The sequence below is a fragment of the Schistocerca gregaria genome, chromosome 5, assembly GCF_023897955.1.
Source record: "Schistocerca gregaria isolate iqSchGreg1 chromosome 5, iqSchGreg1.2, whole genome shotgun sequence".
NCBI lineage: Eukaryota > Metazoa > Arthropoda > Insecta > Orthoptera > Acrididae > Schistocerca > Schistocerca gregaria.
Genome location: NC_064924.1, coordinates 380950842 through 380968207, shown reverse-complemented (window position 1 = coordinate 380968207; position 17366 = coordinate 380950842). Strand labels below are relative to the sequence as shown.

The 17366-nt window shown below is 40.0% G+C and overlaps 1 protein-coding gene across 1 annotated transcript in view; it reads left to right on the top strand.

The window, feature by feature from the left end:
* Positions 1–17366, top strand: part of LOC126271905 (cytochrome P450 6k1-like) — a 55233-nt gene that overhangs the window by 3967 nt on the left and 33900 nt on the right. Inside the window, exons 2-4 of the mRNA XM_049974294.1 lie at positions 5929–6828; positions 8968–9204; positions 10628–10879. Of these exons, the coding sequence (XP_049830251.1) occupies positions 5937–6828; positions 8968–9204; positions 10628–10879 (1381 nt within the window). The 5' untranslated portion in view covers positions 5929–5936. The remainder of the gene's footprint in view (positions 1–5928; positions 6829–8967; positions 9205–10627; positions 10880–17366) is intronic.

Below are 17366 nucleotides of genomic sequence, written 5' to 3'. Positions count from 1 at the left end.
TCATATTGATCATCATGTAAAAGATCATCAAATTTATTTACCACTCCTGTGTTTGGTATTCTTCTCAGGAACTTGGATACAATTAGTTATTAAGACGCCTAATATAATCCTCGCATTTTTCACTCTTTCACGCCGTTACGGTATGCGAATGTTCTTACAGATTCTATATTCTTATTGGAATTATCATCGGGGTGTCATTGCCTCACTGGTTTTAGAAAATTCTGTGGAATTTTATGCCTCTCGTTCGCCTAGTTTGAATTCAGATCCTCCAAATATCTTTAAGTCTCTACGTCCAACACACAAAAAACACAATTTCTCTTGCAACCTACCATTTAATTTAATTTACCTATTATTTTTCACCGGTTCAAATTTTTTCTCTTTAGCGCTGATGAGAATTACGCACTCTTGCACATCGTTGAGTCATTGCAAGTAACAGAGTTAGTGTGTATTAGCCTGTAGAGTTAGACTGAAGTCCTATCTCTCTTCTGGTTACTAGATGCAACCACAAACCGAAAAACTTCCAGACTTGTAGGAAATTTCGTGCCGTGCACTTCTTTATTTACAATACGTAATAAATATTATTTTCCACTAAAACTGAAGTCAGAAGATAGTAATATTCGTGGTACAATGGAAATCTCTCCTCCTTCCCTACTCTGTGGGTTACCATGTGAAACCTGTTGGTACTTGTGCATCTCAGGCACAACTTTGGAAATTTTGATGTAAAACAAAAGCATTTTGTTACCGTGTTCGACATTAAGTTTCTTTCAGACCTCATTTTATTATTTGCCTGGTGTTCTGAATGCGCGGAAGTTTACTTTTCCTATACTGCTGAAACGCATTTCGGAAGTGATTTCTTTTTTGGCACAACTCGTACCTTTTTTCCGTGAAGGCTGTCGCTTATTTAGAGAGTGTATTTTTTTACGTACGAACGGTGACGTGTGTTAGTCGGTATTCACATTCTACTGCTCAACGAAAATACGTCCTTGAGACTCATTGTACTGTCGTACATGTGCACTGGTGTGCAAAATAGAAGAAGGAAAGTAACTTTTGATTTATGTGTCACTGCCAACTGACATAGCTCAATGAAACTTGGACTGGAAATACAAAGAGCTCTTACACTAAAGTGCAGAAGGTAACAGATAAATACGCTATGAGTCGAACTTATGAGTCGAACAGATTGTTCAAATGGCTCTGAGCACTATTGGACTTAACTTCTGTGGTCATCAGTCTCCTAGAACTTAGAACTACTTAAACCTAACTAACCTAAGGGCATCACACACATCCATGCCCGAGGCAGGATTCGAACCCGCGACCGAGCGAGTCGAACAGAAAGATATTTTTATTCGAAAACAATAATTACAGCGAGGTTACCGCTATTCATGGTCCATAATATGGTGTACAATCACCATGGACGGTAGTACATGCTCCCCAACTTGCGCCCTTGCTGTCCACGAAGTTAGAGTCCTTCTTGCCGGTCGTTCCATTCTTCCAGCAGCATTGTCGACGACTGACGGGTGGCCGTTGCTGTATGTGGACGAGCTGCAACACGTTTTCCCAACGCATTCCACATGTGCTCGAAGGAATTTAAGTCTGGGGAACGGGCAGGTCAGTAGTTTCGCGGAGCACCCTCTCGTTCCAACAACTCCTCTACCTAAGTTGTTCGATGTGGTCGTGCGTTCTCAACCTTGATTTTCCAGTAGCCTGGCTGCATGTCCATGGTCGAGAAATATTTTGCTCCTTTCAGGCAATACGCTTGCCGCAAGTGGTGATCGAAGAGACCGCTGTGTCAAAAATCTAAGGATATCAGCCGTTAAATGCTTGCCCGTGTTTCTACAGACACCAGTCATTCAATGCTGGCCCCTATTTTGACTGGACCAGAAGTGGGCATCTTCCTTCACGTCCGTCAGGAGCTTTGAAGATGGCGCAATATATCACCGAAACTTAATAAAATAACAATCTGAAATACAGATGTTGTTGTTGTGGACTTCAGTCCTGAGACCGGTTTTCATGCAGCTCTCCATGCAACACCATCCTATGCAAGCTTCTTCATCTCCCAGTACATACTGCAACCTACATCCTTCTGAATCTGCTGGGTGTATTCATCTCTTGGTCTCCCTCCACGATTTTTAACCTCCACGCTGCCCTCCAATGCCAAAGTTGTGATCCCCTGATGCCTCAGGACATGTCCTACCAACCGGTCCCTTCTTCTTGTCAAGTTATGCCACAAACTGCGCTTCTTCCCAATTCTATTCAATATCTCGTAATTAGTTATGTGATCTAACCATCTAATCTTCAGCATTCTTCTGTAGCATCACTGCTGATAGGTGTTTTGATTCGACAATCTCGATGCATTTAACGTTTGCCACGAGCAGTACAGTCGCTTTCGTATCAGAGAACATAATCTTCTTTGGTTTATGAGTACAATAATTCGCCATTAGAGAGAAGGAAGCTCCTGAGTCGACTAGAGCCTGGAAAGGCTAATTGTCGATGACGACTTCACTAAGATTTCCTGACTTATTCATGACTGTCGTCTATCTGCGGCGACCTCGCCGACATATATCATTGCCCCCCTTACTTTTCCTGAATTCGATGGTTAGGTGAGCGGCTGGTACCTCTGTACGGCGATGGGGTAGAGATGTGGCCAGTTAGAGAGCGACCTCGTCCAGGGTACGGCGTTGACTTTGTCCCGCAGGTCGATTATAATCGTCTGCAGCTGAATGTTATGATGTTTCACGTCTTGCGGCGTAATAGTGGTCGAACAATCATGTTCTGTCGCTGCAGTGGGGTACAATGTTTCCACGGTGACCGTGATGAAAGTTGACTGGAGTGTTGTTCTTCATCCTGAAAATGTCAGTTTTTCTGTGAGGTGCTGGCGTCAGTAATGAACAGTTCTAAGTGTGTTGTTGTGTATGACTTTGTACATAATGGTTAGGTGAGGTGAGATACAAAACAGTGCGGTAACTTTCGTCGTAGGAAAGCGGCACAGGAGCAGCAATTATTAGCGAACAAACTAGCACAGTAAACAGAAGAATTATGTAACCTGTATTTCTCCAAGCATGCAAAGACTCAGTACATGTAATGCCGCAAGGAACAGAGTACTGCTTTCAGAGTCAGTAAGGAAGAGGATCAGTGTGCTAATCACAAATGTTAATGACATAGCGAAGAGGCTCCAAGTCGGGCGTCTGACTGCGGCCAGTTTCCTATATTGCGGCTGCAGACAGCACTCATAGTCCAGAGCCACAGGAAGCGTGGCTCAAAAGGCATTAACTGTATCCATTGGATTCCTTTCAACCAATGTCGGCATGTGACAGGAACTTGCAATTCCGTCGCCAACTTCGTGACACCCTTGTAATGGTATCAGTATGTGGTGCCAAAGTTGCACTTCATTGCTGATTCTGCTTTCGCATTTGGACTTGATTGTGATTTCGACGTGGCAACGTTTGCTAGAGGTGCTAGGTTCACCATAGCTCCAATTAGGCAATGTAAAAGCAGTCGCCTCCATGGAGAGGAACCGGAATACAGACATTATATCAGGACCAAGATCCGTATTGTCGGGAGATGCATGGATTGCCAGAGAAGTTGGTTGGTCCTGCATTAGTCAGCTGCTGGATTGTATGACAGTAGCGGCAAGTCTGAGGAGGCTATGTTCTTTCTTCGTGGTGCATTTGGCTAGTGGCGAACACTGATGTCAAAGATCGACAAAATTCTTATTTCACATTTCGTATTACCCCCTGACGTATGCGATCGACGTTCATGGCTTTTATCTCCTATGTAATCGGCCCAACATTTCTGTTTGCCAAATACTGTTATATCTCTTCTCTTATTGTGTGGGGTACGAAAGAGAAAAACTAATAATCGTCTTCACAACTTCCGTAGGGATCACGTTCGGACGCCAGTCATACCTCTCATGTGACACATTTCTGTCGCATTTCCACTAGATGAGTTCCTCTGTCGTGACATTATTTACCAGATGAGACAAGTACATATTTTCTGTGAATTTTTTCATCAAGTGTGACAATTTGTCGGTTTCTGTCATATACAGATACACGATGTAGCATAGGATCAAAACATTCTCTACTGTGTCGTCTCCCCAAAATGTTGGAAACCCATTCCTCAATTGTTCTTCCACTAAGTGTACTTACTGATAGTTGTCGTAAGGCGATTCCTTCAGTTCGATCTATAGTTTGTCTCAGCAAACTGAACTTCTCTTCGCTGTTCTCGAATCATTGCTGGGTTGTGCCATCCGAGTAGAAGCACACTCACACATTTGGCAAACATTCATCTCACCCCACCAGTTATATTTGGAAGCTCAGTCGAATCCTTTCACCATTTTGGCAGTCCCTGGCGACCGGCAAGACTGATGGATACCTGCTGTGCAGCTGACATATTGCTGTTTTGGGATTTTTCTCTCTCTTAAATATACGGAACTTAGGAATTACGTACTGCTTATTCAACTGGTTCAAACGGCTCTAAGCACTATGGGACTTAGCATCTGAGATCATCAGTCCACTAGACTTAGAACTACTTAAACCTAACTAATCTAACGACATCACACACATCCATGCCTGAGGCAGGATTCGAACCTGCGAACATAGCAGCAGCACGGTTACGGACTGAAGCGCCTAGAACCGCTCGGCCACAGCAGCCGGCATACTGCTTATATTCTGGTTACAGTCGGCATAGGCAACAGCTTTTATATTGTCTAGCTGGAACCACAGTGACTCCGGCACATCCACCAACGTTACTTTGGCAACCACAATCAAGTCCAAATGAGAAAGGACGGTGGGTAGTGAACTACAACACTTAGCACTGAAAGCACTACTTAGAGCAATTTACAGTCGGAAAGAATCTGATTTCCAGGCAAGGGGTGTAGCCATTTATACAAACACCGCCCCGCGGATTAGCCGAGCGGTCTATGACGCTGCAGTCATGGACTGTGCGGCTGGTCCCGGCGGAGGTTCGAGTCCTCCCTCGGGCATGGGTGTGTGTGTTTGTCCTTAGGATAATTTAGGTTAAGTCGTGTGTAAGCTTAGGGACTGATGACCTTAGCAGTTAAGTCCCATAAGATTTCACACACATTTGAACATTTTTTTTACAGTCACCAGTATTCCAGAAACAGAAGCATAAGATATTTCAAGAACCTTCCAGAAACGATAAATAGCAAGTGACAACTAGCTGCTGGTGTTCAAGGTTAAATTGGTCACCTGCCGCAGTCTTTGCAAGCTCTTGAGATAGTTATATAAGTAAACGGATTTTTTCCCATTATTTAAAATGTTCTATTCCCCTTTCTTGATGGAACAAGTTGCTACCACTTTAAGGTGTAACAGATATCAGACATCACCACATAATATTTAGGGACGATAGTCGAAATAAACACTGCTGAAACATAAATAGCAGTAAATAATGTGAATATCTGAAATTTATGTTCAGCGATGTACAAACAACCAATTCGAAGCAGTTTTGCTGAAGAATTGGCACTGTTTCTAATACTGTGTTCTGTCTCATGTGGCATGTGCACCTGTGTAACATTTTCTGTTATTTCCCTAGAGATTTCTTTTCTCAATAAAGACCGTAAATAGCACCCTGGATCTGCATCACCTACTGTATCATCATATGAGTGTATCTCCTCAACAAATTGTCTTGAGCACCTATCATTTGACTAGTATTAGAACAGTGCATTTTATCCAAGTGGAATTAGGTGCAATAGAAGAGACAATCAGTTAAGTATTTCTGTTTGGATGTTTGTAACATAACATTTACAGTGGATTCACATATCTTCTACAATTCTAAAACATGTAGACAAGTGATGGCGGAAGCTTTACTTTTGTTCCTACATTGTGGCGGTCAAGGGCTTCAACAAAGCAGCAAAGCTTGTAATTAGTTATAAGTTACCACACTAATGCTCTGTTCCTTGTTTTTCTCGCCTAGGAATCAAGATGGCCCTCTACTTCGATTCATGGGCGACTGAGATGTTGGCCGTCCTGTCAACGCTTTTCATGATAATATATGTAACATTTAAAATCAATTACACGTACTGGAAGAAGAAAGGTCTGCCATATTTGGAGCCGTTTTTCCCGCTGGGAAATGGCTGGAACGCAATACTAATGAGGAAATGCCCAGGCGAGGATATGAAAGACGTGTATTTTGAAACAGAAGGCAAAGCAGTCGTCGGTATTTACTCATTAAATAATCCTCTTCTCGTTGTGCGGGATCCAGAACTGATCAAAATGATCATGGTGAGGGATTTCAACTACTTTCCTGACCGGGGCATCTACGTAGACGAGGAGACAGATCACCTGTCGGCGCACCTCTTCTTCCTGGGAGGAACCAAGTGGAAGGGTCTGCGCCAGCAGCTGACGCCCACGTTCACGTCGGGAAAAATGCGCGCCATGTTCGGCATAGTGCGCGACTGTGCTCGTATTATGGTGGACGTCATACCCTCGGGCAGAGATGTGGAAGTCCGGGAGCTGATCGCCCGCTACTCTACTGACGTCATCGCTTCCTGCGCCTTTGGCATCGACGTCGACAGTCAGCACAACCCCGAGGCGGAGTTCCGGCAGTGGGGGCGGCGCTTCTTCCAGACATCCCTGCGCTCTTACCTGACTCTGTCTCTGGGATTCTCTAATCCCAAGCTGCGCACCCTGCTGCCTTTACCCTTCACACCGAAGGATATCGCAGATTACTTCACGCGCGTTGTTGATGATACTGTCAAACACCGAGAGAAGACAGGCATCATCAGGAAGGACTTCATGCAGTTGATGATTCAGTTGAAGAACAATGGATATGTTGATGACAGCTTCTCAATCACTGGGAAGAAGGGTGCTGAACGTAAGTCATGGTTCTCAATAAATACGATTTTATAAAAAAAATATTTAATTGTAAATTTAGAACCTTTTGTAGCCTGTAAACCTTAAATACGTTTGTAGCAAGACACGTTATTCTGCTCACATCCTCATCATTTACAAGACAATTCTCAATTGATGATATGTCAATTAATATTGTTGATTGCCAAGATACCAGTAGACACCACATTTCTTCAGCTGTGAATATTTTCGCACCCAGTTCATAAGTTGTCAGTTGAATGAATTTAACTGTATATCACTTTAAGAAAAGTGACACTAATTTTGGGGAGTAATAGCTTATGACTTTTAATGATCGACCTGTAACTCAAGCGTAAGTAGAATGTCTTCATATTGTTGGTTGCATTATTATCGATATACCTTCGTTCGTTTTAGTAGGAATGAATAGTTGGATGCAGAAATCCATCTCGAAAGCTCCGTTATAATATCTCTTCATTATTAATTATGGTATGCGAGATCTTTCAGTAGGCGATATTGCTATTTTTCCCCAACATTTTATTCTACTTAGAGTGTTGCTTCCTTCATATACTTCTCTGCTTTTTTAAATGCAGATGTTCTACATGTTGCCATAGATTCTGTCTTTATCTTTATTACCTTTGGTATCGTTTCTTATGTTTGAGCTTAAATCAGATCTTTTAACATGACATAATGTAAATGCAGTAGTTATGAAAAATTTGTTGCTTTAAGCTAATTATGCAACCCAATCAAACACACAGTTCAACCAATTACATGCTTATACTATGAAATTAAGGATAAAATGTCAATGGGCTCAAATGTATATAGACACATGTCAACCACCATGACACACCAATTTTCAGTGTACCCACTTGCATCATGCAAATTCAAAATGATGTTTATTTAAGTAACGAGTTGTATCTAACTATTCATGGAATGAGAAATACATTTGTAGCTGCGAAGAATATCGTAATTCCAAGGAACGTAATAGGTAATGTCCATTTCCGAATCACTTTAGCATTGATATTTTCTCTGTTTATTTGAACAATGCTTCAATTTGCTATTCTTCTACTAAAAATGTAGCGCCAGTACCTGTAATTCAGGCAGAAGTAGTACAACGCATCTTTACAAGTCCCAGTAGGACAATTATTCAGTTTTAGCCAATAGGATATGAGTATTGTCTTTAATGTTACTACTTTACGAAAGACCAAGACGTTGAAAAAACCCACAGCTTCCTTGAATTTTGCTCGTCAGTATGTCATCCATACCAGATAGAACTATAGAGAAAATAGAGAAGATCCAAAGAAGAACAGGACTTTTGTTACAGGTTCATTTAGTAAGTGCAGAAGTGTCACGGGTTTGTTCTGCCACCTCCAGAGGCAGACGCAGGAAGAGACGTGCTCTGCACCGATCTAAAGTTCTGAGAATGTACATTCCTAGAAGAAGCAACCAATAATTTGCTTCCGCCCAAGTATATCTCGCTAAAAGGCCATAAAGATAAAATTAGAGTTTCGATCCCACTAAGTGGGTTACCATCAATCGTTCTTCCCTTGAACCATCCGCAACTAGAACAGAGAATGGGAGCAATGACGCAGCTACAGCAAGTATCCTCCGCCACACACCATGAGGTTTCGGCGTAGATATACTCGCATATGTAGATGCAAGTATTTGTGTCAGTACGAAATATCTTTCCTCACTATAAAAATTAGCTTCTATGTATTATTAGAAATCCTACAGAGAACACACATGAAATAGCAACAGAGAGGAGAATTACTTTTGGCAAGGCATTCAAGAGAATATTACTGCAAATTATGACTCTTGTAGTTTTATCTTCACTACAATTGAACTGTCAAAGTTGACATTTACTTTAATTGTCAAATTAAAACTACACAATTGAGAGCATTATCGTGAAACTAGCACGCTGTATAAGATATTGCAGTTACAGGCACGTTTTCTATAATTATTGTGACTATTACAGCTCTTGATATTGCAACTGCGTATTTTAAGGGCACATTTTCCCAATTGAGTATAAAGTTTGGGGAATTCTTAGAAGCCATTTCCAAACAGCTACTGTGACAGTTAGTAACATTAAGCTGATTTGCTTGATAGAGTAAGTAACAACATGTTTACAAACATATTTTATCCCTGGCAGATGGAAATAAGACTCTGACGACCAAGGAGATGGCAGCACAGGCGTGGGTGTTCTTCCTCGCTGGGTTCGAGACCTCTTCGACCACCGTAAGCTTCTGCCTGTACGAGCTCTCTAGACATCCGGATATCCAGAAGAAACTGCAAGAAGAAGTTGATGACGTAATGAGAAAGACCAACGGTGATGTGACGTATGATGATATAATGACCAAGATGCCATACATGGAAAAGGTGGTAAACGGTACGATGGACTGTCTTGATTTTTTTGTTCATACATATTAACAATTAAAGTGTTGTCTTGCACAAATTAAAAGCCATGAAGAGAACACTAATTACTAAACACTAGGTCAAACACATATTCGTTTCATCATTATGACACCATCTGTCATAAATTTGTTATTTAATGATATCTGCGTACAATAGTGTTCCTCCATACTTTTATGAACATATAACATTTACAATATAAACTGTCTACACCGCAGGCAAAAAACAAGGCAATTTATAGGACCTATGAAAAATTTTGGAACAGATAAAAACATAAATATTCTGAGAAGTAAAGAATCCGAAACTACACAAATCCTATCTTGAAAGAACGTCCTGTGGCACCCTTAGAAACAATGCCTCTGTCGTTATAGAACCAATTAGACTCCTGATACATACCTAATTACTATTACCAGATTATGTAATACCGCAAGTTACACTCACACACACACACACGCATACACACACACACACACACACAAATGGTTCAAATGGCTCTAAGCACTATGGGACTTAACATCTGAGGTCATCAGTCCCCTAAACTATATATATAATTTATTCGTTCATTTATTCAAATCTGTATTGCACTCATGTTATCAGCCACTGAGACAGCAAGGTCTGCTTTAACAGCGCCTTAAGAATTAACCTCAACATTTTGTATCTCAATTATTTGTTATAATTACTGGAAAATCTGTCATGATATTTTATACAAGGCCTTTTTATTAATTATGCAAACGCAGGCAACAGTCGCTATGTACCTTAGAAGTAGCTGAGTTTATTTTTGTATACAGATAAACAATTTCTCATTTAAAAACTCTTGCCATCGATACTGTATAGATGCAGTAGATGCTAACAGAACAAGGTCATAGTCTGTGTAGATATGGTATGAGGAGCACCAGTTTTAGTTCCTCTCAGAAGCATAACGGATTTCACGTCCATTACAAACGCGCTGAAAGCTGGTGATGAGTAGTATTATATTCTCCCGTAGTCTTACGTTCCATTCTCTTTCATGTAATAGTGCACTAATCACTTAGGACTATCAAACTTTCATCCTGTTCATGTATTTTTCGGTTCCATTGTTTCACATATATTCGCCATATTTACCAACGCGGTTTTTTTTTCAGAAAGAATAATTCGGACATTGAGTCGATCAGAAAATCCTACTCTGTTACCTACAATGCTGTTCATACTGATGCAAACGCCTGTACGAGCATGCTGATCATAGACCAGCTAGCTTAGGAATTAGTGAATGACATATCTTCTTTTGCTGTATTAGGACCATTACGTTCATACATTTTCTTTTACTTATTTTCAGATTACAAATTAACTATGATCGATAAGGGGAGAATTAAAACTTCACACTTATTAAAACACTTCCGTTAACATCTGCCCTTTTTTTTCAGAAACTCTTCGTATGTATCCACCCGCTACAGTTCTGAATCGCGAGGTGGCGCAAGATTATAAGCTGCCAGGATATGACTGTGTCTTGGAAAAAGGAACTAAGGTGATTATTCCAGTCATGGGACTGCATTATGACAGGAAGTACTTTCGAAACCCCGAGGAATTCGACCCGGAGCACTTTTCCGAGGAGCAGAAGGCATCCAGGCATCCCTACAGCTATCTGCCTTTTGGCGAAGGGCCACGCATATGCATCGGTGAGTCATTCCTCCACTTACCTTCATTATCAGTTTTACACAAAAAAATTATGAAAATATCTTATAAAATAAAAATAAAAATAAACAATTCATACTGATTAACTAAATGAAATTGAGCCACATACTATGAGATAATCAATGGTGATAAACTGTATCAAATGGAATGACGTGAAATAGTATCAGAGAAATCCATTCAGAAATTCTAAATCGGAAATGTAGACTGTGTAGTGACCGAAATTGAACAACATCGGTATGTGTTGAAATACGTTATTCATTTGTTCTGGATTTCTGTAAAAAATAATATAGTTAATGACATTTATTCATCTGATAGTACACTACAGTTTCTTTCATTTCTTTGTTAAAAAGTTTGTTTCATGATAGAATCACGTATATTCACAAACTAGCTTCAACAACATCAAACTGTCATCAACTGATCAACAAACAACGTTGTAGTCTAATATTATCCACATCAAGGTTTGGAGGTAGCGGTTGTGAGTACAATAGTTATCGTTAGCATATAACACACTAATGTGAGGAATGTTTTCCACAGACAAGCATTTTTTGAGTCTAGGTCCCATCATCTGGCTGCTTGCGTTCAACCCTGTAAAGACATGCACCCAAAGCACAAACTAGTCATGGAATACAATAAAAGAAGTCCATGTCTTACTTTGAAGTAGGCAACATTTGAATCTCTGTTTTTCTTTATCATACTACCGGCCGTTCATCAAAATGCCCTTTTTCTGTAGTGGTAACACCGATCGCATCTACTAAACGTCACACCAGCTGCCTTCCCATATACTGTGCTCTTGTGTGAACAAGTAGACGGTTTCAAATGACTGCAGCGAGTCACGAACCTTTTCATTGCTCCAAGAGACATCATAGGGGACATGGGAAGAAATGCTTGCCAATAGTTCTCTCGGCAAACTGCTCATGTATATCTGTTGCTGTCAAATTAAAAAAAAAAAATCTATGACTTCGTTGAGGAATCCTTTATCGCTCTCACCCGTTTGTGCATTAAGTATATTATCAAATATATCTCAGTGATTCCTTTCTTCCATTCGTGCACCACTAGCAGAGCCTCTTCAATGTCTTTTAGGTTGTTTCCTGTCTTCTATACATTTGTAGCTGCTGCAGATTTTTAAGTAAGACGAGCATTTTATGTTCAGATATCTGTATTTTACTTTATTTCTCGGCTACTTTGTGCTTTAAGTGTGTGTATTTGAAAGACTGAACGGAGCTAGCCAGATGCTGGAAGCTTGACTCCCGAAACACATAGCTGTGGGTAACATCACTCACATTTGTGTGTTGTTTGCTAAATAACAATAACGATTGTGGTCTAATAATCTCTCAGGAATGTATTGTCTCTCAGTGACAATTATTGGACATGTAAACACTGTATACTAATGCGAAAGAGATTATCCGAAACGCTTGAAGTTATTCATACAAGAACGTAAATGTTACTATGAAAACACAAGTATCAGAGATAGTTAGAAAGTGATCAGTCTGACTAAAATGTCAAAGTGTAGGAATGTCTTCATTTGTTTTATTATTTCCACAATGATCAAGTGGGATCACATTACAACTTAATAACTTTTATTTCTTCATTGAGAGTGCTCCTTAATCTTCTCCTCCAAGCCGACATTTTCATCTCTGTGTCGTCGTTGTTCTTCGCTTTTCCTTCCTTGTTAGCCTTCCAATATGCGGATCTTATTTCCAAAACAATTTTTCCTTGCTCACTCTGATACATTTATGATGTTTTTTCCATTTAGTTTCTTACTTTGTGATTCATAGTATTGTTGGCTTCGCCCATGTTGACGTTTTCCTTTTTTTGCTGATGTTGTGCCTTCGTTGTTCCTCCCTTGGGAACCTAAATTGAAAATGTTTCTATCTGTTGTATGTGATACCTTAACGTTATTTCTTTCCATTTGGTTTTTTATTTATGTTATTTGTACAATCTAGCATTTGTAGACTTAGAGAAAGCTTTTGACAATGTTGACTGGAAAACTCTCTTCCAAATTCTAAAGGTGGCAGGGGTAAAATACAGGGAGCGAAAGGCTATTTATAATTTGTACAGAAACCAGATGGCAGTAATAAGAGTCGAGGGGCATGAAAGGGAAGCAGTGGTTGGGAAAGGAGTGAGACAGGGTTGTAGCCTCTCCCCGATGTTATTCAATCTGTATATTGAGCAAGCAGTAAAGGAAACAAAAGAAAAATTTGGAGTAGGTATTAAAATTCATGGAGACGAAGTAAAAACTTTGAGGTTCGCCGATGACATTGTAATTCTGTCAGAGACGGCAAAGGACTTGGAAGTGCAGTTGAACGGAATGGACAGTGTCTTGAAAGGAGGATATAAGATGAACATTAACAAAAGCAAAACGAGGATAATGGAATGTAGTCAAATTAAATCGGGTGATGCTGAGGGAATTAGATTAGGAAATGAGACACTTAAAGTAGTAAAGGAGTTTTGCTATTTAGGAAGTAAAATAACTGATGATGGTCGAAGTAGAGAGGATGTAAAATGTAGACTGGCAATGGCAAGGAAAGCGTTTCTGAAGAAGAGAAATTTGTTAACATCGAATATAGATCTATGTATCAGGAAGTCGTTTCTGAAAGTATTTGTTTGGAGTGTAGCCATGTATGGAAGTGAAACATGGACGATAACTAGTTTGGACAAGAAGAGAATAGAAGCTTTCGAAATGTGGTGCTACAGAGGAATACTGAAGATAAGGTGGATAGATCACGTAACTAATGAGGAGGTATTGAATAGGATTGGGGAGAAGAGAAGTTTGTGGCACAACTTGACTAGAAGAAGGGATCGGTTGGTAGGACATGTTTTGAGGCATCAAGGGATCACAAATTTAGCATTGGAGGGCAGCGTGGAGGGTAAAAATCGTAGAGGGAGACCGAGAGATGAGTACACTAAGCAGATTCAGAAGGATGTAGGTTGCAGTAGGTACTGGGAGATGAAGCAGCTTGCACAGGATAGAGTAGCATGGAGAGCTGCATCAAACCAGTCTCAGGACTGAAGACAACAACAACAACAACATTTGTACAATCGTTGGCTTTCTTTTCGAGAACTATAGGAATGATTGTTTTAGTAGCCTGATATCTTTCATTTCGTCGAGGTATCCCAAAATATCTATATTTACTACCTTTTTTTAGTTAACTGTTGCAACCGCGAAATAGTGACAAATCTGTGGATAGGTTTGATCTGTCTGGTATCAAAGCCTTTAAGGATTTTTCTCTTGAATATGAACACCACGAATTGCTCCTATCTTAAGAAGGGATTATATCTATGGAATATGGTGGATAGTACATTACTTGGCAGTTCCGTCAGTTGAAAAAATTACTCATGTATGTACCAGGGCATTTCCCTGCAAACTGACGGACGGGTTCTGTTGAAATTGTCTCCGTTTCGTTCCAAAATGACCAGTGATTGTTTAGAGATGTTAAATCCAGTATTTAAGTATTCCTTATCAGTTGAAAATTAAAAGTTGCCTCTGTTAAAGTTCCAATTCTCGTAGTTCAGTAGATAAAACGCAATGAGGTATCATGCTGAAATATCGCAGGATCCAAAACATGGTAATACATTGAAAGTGAGTTATAACTGATAACATAAACGTGCACAGGGTTGGGCCACAGGTCCAACCGAAGACAGTTTGCATTTTGGGGCAGCTGAGGACCCATTAGGACATTTGTGAAGGCGAGGCTGCAGGCCACGATGCGATGCATCATACACGATTTCGCAGCCAGCTCCATTGAGACCGGATCACGCATCGAGCAGGTCATTCCGGGAAATGTTTATTTATTGTACTTCTACAGTAAGTGCAAATCGCATTAACCGTGCACACTACCTTGCTTGGCAGAGAAAGCCCACTTATGTTTTAGGTCGAAAGTGTCCAGTTTTTCAAAATGGCTATGAGCACTATGGGACTTAACATCTGAGGTCATCAGTCCCGTAGAACTTAGAACTACTTAAACCTAAATCACCTAAGGACATCACACACATCCATGCGCGGGGCAGGATTCGAACCTGCGACTATAGCGGTCGCGTGGTTCAAAACTGAAGTGCCTAGAAACGCCGTGCCATATCGGCCGGCTCCAGTTTGTCGATTTACACTTCCAGGTAAACGACTTTATCTTACATTTTCGACTAAGGAACTATGGCTCCGTAAGTGCGACATTGGCAGTTTTTCAAACACTTGTCTACAGCTGGTGTGAGCTCTCCATCGAATTATAAAAAAACGGTTTCTTTGGATGTGGCAAAGAATAAAGAAGGAAAATTTCAGAATAAAAACTTTTTTTTTTGGGGATTATTTAATGTTAATGACAGGATCTTTGACATTAAATAGTTTTGGAATCAGGATTGTGTTTATTCTGAAATAAATCGACACCAGCTACTGTAGCACGCTGCCACAATGGAATGGAATAACGAAGGTAGATTAGGATTTAACGTTCCGTCGAAGATAAGGTTGTAATGTTGTTGCTTTAATTTGTTATGTGAAAGCGGTGCTGATAGACAATAAAAGAGGGTTAAAAGCTGTGAGCTATCTGAGGAAGTTAACGTTGCATTACTGAGCAACTGTTTCACCAGGTATCCAATCTAGCTTACCAAATTTCCAACCAGACTAACACTAATTATAATCTTTTAGTAGTCATACGAAAACCGGTGATACATATATAAAAAAGAGAATTTAAATAAAAATAAATAAATCAGTTTATATTTGGAAATTTATTTTAACATTGATCATTGAAATTTCAGCATATTAAACTTGAGTCATAACTAAGCTGGTGCCTTATTTTGGATTGTGAAAATGTGAGTTTGTAATCTTACGGAACACATCAAATAGGGAGCCAAGATTGGGAGACTGCATACAACACTACATTCATAAAATAACACACGAAGAACATTGAAACATATGTAAGAGGAAATTAACCACAACCAACCAATTTTCACCCAAAGAAGTAACGTTCGTAGTGCAATCCTGTCCGTCATGTAATTACCACACACTGGTATCCTAAATTCATACTAACTCTCTGTGAAATCTTCCCGAAAAGAAAAGCTGAGAGCTACTTTGATGATTGCACCACATGCTTCACGTGGTTAACTTGGTTTACACAAGGAGTGTCACTCCACAATAATTTTGATAGTTAAAATAAATTAGATCGAAAAGCAATTTACAAAAGAAAAACCTCGAACTGGTTACTATCGTCTTACTATTAACCTGATGGGTCAAACAATTGTATAAGCACGTGGTACTGGTCTCACGAACTACACCCCACGTGGGTTGAACATAAAGAAAAGTTGCTATATTGAAAAATATTGTTAAGGCGAGACGTTATAATCTCACGCACATTCGCATTTAAGATTGATGATCTTAGTTAGAGTTATTGATCAACACGTGGTTCCACTTTACTCACAAAGTAGTGACAAAGCAACTACTGGAAAATATTCTGAAGTTCACACTGGAAATACCCTACATTGCAATTTAAGATAACATTAGATATTTTAGAGCTAAACCTGAAATAAAGTTGATTAAATTTTCAGTTAGGCTGAACTTAAGAAATCCATTGTCCTGCGGACTTAGCAGACGCGCGCTTAGCCGGAGATCTTACCACTTCAGATGCTCGCGGCGGACAGACTGACCTGCGCTCCTACCGAGCGTGCTTCCCGATACAAAACGGAAGTGACCAGAGGGGCTGCTTCCTATACCAACATGACAAGGGACGGACAGAACCATACTAAGGATAGAAACCTCTTTGCTTTTAGAAAGCATAGCTACCTGTTGCGACGTTGGTCCTACTGTTCTCTAGCAGACAGGCTTGTCTGCTACCCTCAAGCATGCAACTAGAAATACATTTGCTCATTCATCCTCTCACACAGAAGGGAAGGGGGATGACAGTATTTTATCATATACAGTACATAAAAGAAAGCGGATGTAGGTTCCGTATGAGACTGTGTGACATGAATTGCATATAAACTGTGTTTTAAAGTGTAGTAGTGTGACAGATCGTTCTTGTTTATGTGGAAAAGTAACACTGCTCAGTCTCCTCCCAGATAGTCAGAAACACCACAGTGGATTTAGAAGAGGAATTTGTGCCGTAAATGGCAACAGATTTAAGAAATTAACATGAAAGGAATCCAACAGAGACCTTTCATAACCCCAACGCTCCGGGAAAAGACTGTGCAGGGAATTTTCTGGCCATGCTAGGACATTCCCAAGCAGGCTTCTCACACCCAACTTAAACCAAAAATGTAAAGAAAAGGCAAAAGGTCACCAGCTACTTGCTAAAACACAACAATTTCAACACATCTTTAGAATCTACTAATTTCAAAGAGAAAAATAAACAATCAGTGACACCTATTTAAAAGATCGTGTGGACCTAATTCGGTCAGCAAGTAAAAGCAATGGTTCCTGTGTCATTAATATGAAAACAATTTCTGGTTGTTATCCTTATTGAGTTCACCAGTATTTGCTCATTGCAA